General features: G+C 46.8%; 2 protein-coding genes across 11 annotated transcripts in view; one reads left to right on the top strand and one right to left on the bottom strand.

Moving 5' to 3' along the window:
* Nucleotides 1-5,829, top strand: part of LOC135094754 (uncharacterized) — a 57,458-nt gene extending 51,629 nt beyond the window's left edge. Inside the window, exons 7-8 of one of the 2 annotated variants that reach the window (XM_063995113.1) lie at nucleotides 3,774-3,850; nucleotides 4,876-5,829. The gene's annotated coding sequence lies outside the window, so the exon portion shown is untranslated. Of the gene's footprint in view, nucleotides 1-3,773; nucleotides 4,048-4,875 lie in introns of both variants that reach the window. The other variant, XM_063995112.1, reaches the window with a different exon arrangement.
* LOC135094753 (uncharacterized) overlaps nucleotides 5,758-7,500 on the bottom strand; it is a 45,668-nt gene continuing 43,925 nt past the window's right edge. For all 9 annotated transcript variants that reach the window (XR_010263964.1, XR_010263963.1, XR_010263962.1 and 6 more), the window contains one exon: nucleotides 5,758-6,375. Coding sequence is in view for 1 of the 9 variants with exons in the window: in XM_063995099.1 (XP_063851169.1) it covers nucleotides 6,370-6,375 (6 nt within the window). In the remaining 8 variants the exon portion in view is untranslated. The remainder of the gene's footprint in view (nucleotides 6,376-7,500) is intronic.

Here is a 7,500-nt window from a genome sequence, read left to right as displayed (position 1 = left end):
AGGTGTTGGCAGATGGCAGCAGCCACTATTTGCTCCAGCAACTTGCCCACCACTGAGAGCAGGGAAATGGGTCTGTAGTTGTTGGGCTCAGACCTTGAGTTTTTCTTATGGACTGGGACCACACGCGCTTCCTTCCATACTGAGGGCCACTTCTTCTCCCTCAGGCAAGATGTGAAGACGGTGGTGAGAGGAGCTGACAGCTCTTTAGCGCATTGCTTGAGGAGCCGTGGGCTGACGTCATCCGGGCCTGTGGCTTTACCCACATCCACCGCACCGAGTAGCCGCTCAACCTGCTCTGCCGTCACCAAGACAGTGGTGACAGTGCAATCAGTTTCCGGGGCCAGCTGTGGTACAGGTCGTGCCGAGTCGTCAACCCTCATCTTGTTGGCGAAAAGCTCGGCGAGGAGTGTGGCCTTGTCTGCACTGCTCGTGGCGGTGGATCCGTCAGGTCTGGTGAGTGGAGGAAGAGTCTCGCGGTGACATGCTCCTTGCTGCTCCTTCACCAGATTCCACCAGGTCTTGTTGCCAACACCTGGGCCACTGAGCTTTCGCCTTCTGTCCTCCCTTAGCTGATTCCTCGCCCATCTGCAGATAGACGTCATCCTCCTACACGCTTCCCGGTGCAGCGTCTTGTTCCTGCGTGACGGGTGTCGCTTGTACCTCACCCAGGCAGCATGCTTGGCCTCGGCAGATGCTCTGCAGCGAAAACCAAACCAGGCGGGATCACCAGGCCTGGAGAGATATACTCGGCAGGGCACATGCTGCTGTTGGAGGGCAAGGAGCCTGGTGGTGAGGGTGCGTGCCTTGGTCTCAGCATCTCCCATTAGGAGGGACTCCCAGTCCGTGTTCTCCATGTCCTGCTTCATGGATGGCCAGTCCGCCCTGTTCCAAAGCCAGACGGTGCGCGGGATAGCGTCTTCCCTCGCCGTTTGCAGCTCGACCTGAGACAGCACAGCAAAGTGGTCTGAGCTGCCCACTGGTCCTAGCTGCTGGCAGCTGATGCTGGCTTCGGGTAGGTCTGTCACCACAGGATCCAGCAGTCCTCCCCGCTCGTGTGTAGGGAAGGTGACATGGTTGGTTAGGGCCTGAACAGTCAGGAGATTACTGAAGGCATCCTGCTCCATGTGGAAGTTCAGGTCCCCCACTATCATCACATGGGAACACTTGTGACGCTGGAGCAGGGTGTCGAGTTCCTCCGTCAGGAAGTCTAGCGGGGCTCGTCCTTGTCTCGGGGGGCGGTACATGACACAGAGGAGAAGCCCACTGTTGTCTGCAAGTACCACCCTGAAGAACAGTGCCTCCATCAGGTGTGGCACGGCTATCTCAAGTTCCTGTGTTTGGAGGCCGTCCTTAAAACAGGCAGCGACCCCTCCGCCTGCTCTATTTTTTCGGTCCATCCTCACCCACAGGGAGTAGCCTGATATTTTGCCGAACGTCGGCTCCACCTCGTCACTCAGTCACGTTTCTGTTACTGCGACAATGTCAGCACTATGTCTCAGCACGAAATTGTGACTAAGGTCACCTACATTGGTGCGGAGTCCTCTCACGTTGGCGGAGACCACGGTCAGGTGACAGCTGGGGCGTCTGTTCCCTTGCCTCCTCGCGTTGGCTTGGGAATGAGGTGTGGTGGTGAGGCGAGACGCATTAGTGTCTGCCCTGCCACGAGGAGAGATTCCAGCTGGGGTAGTGACCGGGCTGTGGCTCTCTCTCTCTCTCTCTCTCTCTCTCTCTCTCTCTCTCTCTCTCTCTCTCTCTCTCTCTCTCTCTCTCTCTCTCTCTCTCTCTCTCTCTCTCTCTCTCTCTGTCTGTCTGTCTGTCTGTCTGTCTGTCTGTCTGTCTGTCTGTCTGTCTGTCTGTCTGTCTGTCTGTCTGTCTGTCTGTCTGTCTGTCTGTCTGTCTGTCTGTCTGTCTGTCTGTCTGTCTGTCTGTCTGTCTGTCTGTCTGTCTCTCTCTCTCTCTCTCTCTCTCTCTCTCTCTCTCTCTCTCTCTCACTCTCTCTCTCTCTCTCTCTCTCTCTCTCTCTCTCTCTCTCTCTGTCTGTCTGTCTGTCTGTCTGTCTGTCTGTCTGTCTGTCTGTCTGTCTGTCTCTCTCTCTCTCTCTCTCTCTCTCTCTCTCTCTCTCTCTCTCTCTCTCTCTCTCTCTCTCTCTCTCTCTCTCTCTCTCTCTCTCTCTCTCTCTGTCTGTCTGTCTGTCTGTCTGTCTGTCTGTCTGTCTGTCTGCCTGCCTGCCTGCCTGCCTGCCTGCCTCCCCCCCTGCCTCTCTCTCTCTCTCTCTGCCTGCCCCCCCCCTCTCTCTCTCTCTCTCTCTCTCTCTCTCTCTCTCTCTCTCTCTCTCTCTCTCTCTCTCTCTCTCTCTCTCTCTCTCTCTCTCTCTCTCTCTCTCTCTCTCTCTCTCTCTCTCTCTCTCTCTCTCTCTCTCTCTCTCTGAAGTGTGGATGGTATATCAGCACAGGGAGCAAAAAACCAAGGAGCCACTGAGGCTGTCACTTTGAAGAGGTCATTGTTGTTGCATCCAGCATCCCAGCCTGACTGCCTAGACAGCTCCCTGCAGGTTGCTGAAGGGCAGAGTCACAGACTGCTCCACTGCCAGGTGTGAGACCAGTGTGGCAGAGTATGATGTGTACACAATGAGGGACACACCACAGCCAACCCTGTAGGTGACCCATGCTGCACTGCTGATTGGGTAGGTGTTGGAGCCTGCAGAAGGAGGAGGGAGGAGGAGGGGGGAAGATGCTATAAAAAAAGCAATTTTAAAACCTGGAAAATGATGCAAAAGCAATTTAAAATCTTTGAAAGGGACAAAAGTAGATAATTTTAAATTCAAGTGTTGAAAAGACCATTTTAAAATGTTTCAGAGATAAAAATGCAATTTAAAAATTTTCTCACCATTTCTGAAAGATTTAAACATTATATCTTACTAAGAAAACTGTTGATACCTTCATCATGAGAACTACTGATAACAAAAATTAAATACATTACTTACGATATCCATAACAGTTGTATCAACACCACTTGCTTGCATTGCTCATGCCAGAACCAATTGAAGTTAATATCAACACAATTATGGAAATACATCAGATGTCATGTGAAGTTTACCAATTTTAAATCTATCCTTTAATGATTGTCTTCCTGTATTCCCATCTTACCAAACATTTAAACACCACTACCCTTGTATTCATCTAACAGTCCCACCCATATACACATGTACACCCATCAAAAAAAAATGTTGTCACCTTTATGGTGTGTTACAGTATGACACATCACACAATGATTTCTGGTATAACTCATGCAGTTATGGTGGCAAAGTTGGTAACCCTGCTGTGCCAAGTTGCTAGTTACTGGGGAATTTGTGACTGGTATAATATATGATCCTGGTATGATGTGGAAAATGCACTCCATGAACCATTATTTGCTCTACAGAATGAACTACACTAAAGTGATAATAGTATGGGATGTTTACGAGGGAGAAGAATGGAGAGGGGGGGGACAGGAAGACGTACCAACCTCCACAAGTCATCACGGCTGCTGTGCCAGTGTTTGTTGCGGTCAATTTCAGAACCTAGAGTAACAAAAAATATTTTGACAGGTGTACTAGCTAACTAACCGGACACTAAACATTGCTATCCTGCAGCTAACCAGTCCTTGCATTCAACTAACAGTCTCACCCTTTCAGGTCCTCACCTTGCTGTAGGAGACCTGATAACATGTACCAGCCATTTTACCAAACACTAAACACTACCACCATTGAACTGACCAGTCCCACACCCCAACAGGTCCTCACTTTGCTGTAGGAGAGCTGACAACACGTACCAGCCAGCAACTCCCATGCTGACGGGCTTCTCCCCCATGGGTATGTAGCACCTCTGGAGTTGGTCAGCAAAGAAGAGGATGCTAGCCAAACCTATCATGTTAGTCAGGATGCACCAGTACAGAGCTGTGTCCATTGGGGTTGTGTAGGCTAGTAGCATCTTGTCAAGATCATCATAGGTGGCCACAAACAGTTTATAGCTATGAGAGGAGGACTTGCCTTGTGAACATCACATTGGGGTGAGTGTTTAATCTGATTTTGTGTTACTTTGTTTTGTGGGGAGTGAGTGTTAATGTGATTTTTTGTTAAGTGAATGCTGTGCCTGGGCTCCTGAGGTGTAGTGTGGTGTGGTGGGCCATAAGACTGTCCCTTTCCACTAGGGCCTGACAGGTATTAAGAGTGTGAAGGATGTGTGTGTGGTGCCTTGTTTGGGCCATCTTGTGTGTGATTGCCAGCCTGATATATACAGAAAAATAAGTTATTAGTGGAGCTGAGAGTGTGAATGTGTGGTGGTTTGTCTGGGGTGTCCTGTGGGGGATTGTTTGGCCTGGTATGTAAATACATTATTATTTGGGTTAACTGTGAATGTTGTATGTGTGAATATATGGTGCATTGTCTGGGCCATCCTGTATGGGGTTGCCAATGTGGTATATAGATATATCAATCAAATTATTTGACATTTCATATTGTAAACATTTTGCTGATCCAAGTTAATCTGTTAAGGGAGTGCTTTGTTCACTATCCTTAAATCATTATTTGATCATCACTTGTGTATATATATAGGCTGGGTGTAGGTAACAACTTTCAGCCTCTCTTCAGTGATGGACAATTACAAAGGATACAGTGAGGTCAGCTTCCCCTGACTGCAAAGCTCCTACCATGCCCGTCCACTCATTGTTTGAGCTGTCCTTCAGTTTCCCTCTAGTACCTTCAGACTGTACAAGTCTCTCTCTCTCTCTCTCTCTCTCTCTTCTATATCTGCATGTTTATCTCCTCCTTCATGCATCACCAAATACCACCAACTGTTCTATGTATCCTTGCATCTAAGATTTGTCCTAATTTTGCAGGAAGCCCACCCCAGCAGCCCAGCCTCCCCTGACAGCTGTCATCATCTGCTGCCTTGCCTGGGAGGACCATAGACACAGCTTGTCTCTGATGTCTTCCCCACAATGCCTTGTCTTTGTTGGCGTCAGTGCAATTTGTTTGTCTTCAGTTTAAATAGTATTGTATATACTATCTTGTCTTCACCATCTTGAAATGTGAAGGATGTTCTTGACAAACAAACAAGGTAGTATTGTATAATTATTACTTTAAATATTGTCTTAAATTATCTTGAAATTTGTAAAAAAAAAAAATGTGTAAAAAGAAAGCAAATACAGATGATTATCCCTGTAGTGAAGGAGGAAGGACTCAATGTCCCTGTAGTGAAGGAGGAAGGACTCAATGTCCCTGTAGTGAAGGAGGAAGGACTCAATATCCCTGTAGTGAAGGAGGAAGGACTCAATATCCCTGTAGTGAAGGAGGAAGGACTCAATATCCCTGTAGTGAAGGAGGAAGGACTCAATATCCCTGTAGTGAAGGAGGAAGGACTCAATATCCCTGTAGTGAAGGAGGAAGGACTCAATATCCCTGTAGTGAAGGAGGAAGGACTCAATATCCCTGTAGTGAAGGAGGAAGGACTCAATTTTTTTTTAAGTTCAAGGTGTGATTTGCACATAGAGGCTCCTGGATTTCCCTGTAGAGTGACCCTCCCTGAATGCAGGGAGGGACAGTGCCTCTATGTACAAATCGCACCTTAAACTTAGTATTTTGTAGTGAAGCCTTAAACTTAGTATTTTGTAGTGAAGGAGGGAGGAAGGACTCCTTTCTGAGTCCTTCCTCCTTCACTACAGGGATATTGATCTCTATAAATATTTTTTTACAAAGCTAGCTAACAATTATAAGACAGATTACATTGAGTCATAATTATTAAGCAAATTTAATTTTTTTTTCACAATACAATTATTAAATTTGACAAATTACAGTGAGTTTTATTTTTCATCAAGTAATTTCTTTGTTCATACACATCTTTCCATGATGAAGAAGGGTGGACAGTGAATTGGTGCTCCTGAGCCTCAGGACAGCAACACCACTTTCTTGCCGGGTTCACGTATGGCTTTGGTTCACCCACGGCTCCATCTTCTGCAATGTTTAGCAACTGACAGGCAGGGTTCAGACAGAGCTGGGTTCTCTTCAACTGTGATGACGGAAGGCCCAATTCAGTCAGAGCACTTCACTTCAGGACGGATTTGACAGGCAGCGGAGTTCATCCTCCAATTTTACCAGGATTCCACAAAGCTGACAGCCCCCAGGTTCATCTTCCACTTCATCTCTTCTTCAGAACCTCTTAAAGCTTCTAATTCCTGCCAGCCCACTCTCCACTCCTCAGCACTGATCACCTGGTCCCTCCTGGCTTGACTGGACTGGTGGGCTTCAGTACAAATCAGCTGTCAATGCAAGAGTGAGATGGCAGCCTAAACTTTCTTGCATCAAGGCAGCAGGCAGTCCTTCACTCTTCTGTGTCAATCCTGGAAGGAAATCAGTTCTTAGTGATACACTCTAGAGAACCATCAACAGATTCTATACATGATGAGTAAAGCAGTATTACATGTAGTCGTACTATATTTCCTAATATCAAAGACACCACCTATTTATCTCTATACCTGGCTGGCAATCCACACAGGGTAGTCCAGACAAAGCACCACACACACACACATTTACACTCTTAGTCCTGTCACCCCCTCCCAGTGGAAAGGAACAGTTATGGATCACCCTACTAAACCCCAATATAATCTAAACTGGAAACTTCACATCTCATCTCATTTGCTAAAACAGCTTCTACGAAGTTAGGCATTCTGAAACATCTCTTCCAGTTTTTCTCACCATCCCCCAGCTGCTAACTCTGTACAAGGGCCTTATCCATCCATGTGTGGAGTATGCTCCACATGCCTGGGGCGGTTCCACTCGTACTGCTCTTCTAGACAGGGTGGAATTAAAAGCTTTTTGTCTCATCAACTCCTCTCCTCTAACTGACTGTCTTCAGCCTCTCTCTCATCACCACAATGTTGCATCTCTAGCTGTCTTCTACCACTATTTTCATGCTAACTGCTCTTCTGATCTTACTAACTGCATACCTCCCCTCCTCCCGTGGCCTCACTGCACAAGACTTTCTTCTTTCTCTCACCTCTATTGTGTCTCTAATACAAGAGTTAACCAGTATTCTCAGTCATTCATCCCTTTCTCTGGCAAACTCTGGAACTCCCTGCCTGCTTCTGTATTTCCACCTTCCTATGACTTTAATTCCTTGAAGAGGGAGGTTTCAAGACATTTATCCTTCAATTTCTGACTACTGCTTTGGACAGTGGGGATCAGCACCTCAGTGGGCTTTTTTCTTTATTGGATTTTTGCTGCCCTTGGCCAGTGTCCCTCTTGCATAAAAAAAAAAAAACTGCATGAAAGAAGAGAAAGAGGAGACCTAATAATGTACAAATTAGTAAACAATATAGAAAGAATAGACAGAAACGACCTGTTACCACAGATGAAAGAGGGAGAGAGAGAGACATGAAGGGGCATAGGAAGACAATAAAGAAGAGTGGATGTTCAAGTGACATCAAGAAATACAACTTCCCATATGGAACTATTGAAATCCAGAA

Source organism: Scylla paramamosain, chromosome 46 (assembly GCF_035594125.1).
Source record: "Scylla paramamosain isolate STU-SP2022 chromosome 46, ASM3559412v1, whole genome shotgun sequence".
Classification (NCBI taxonomy): Eukaryota; Metazoa; Arthropoda; class Malacostraca; order Decapoda; family Portunidae; genus Scylla; species Scylla paramamosain.
The sequence above is the reverse complement of the archived record's forward strand: the minus strand, read 5'-3'. Positions and strand labels throughout refer to the sequence as shown.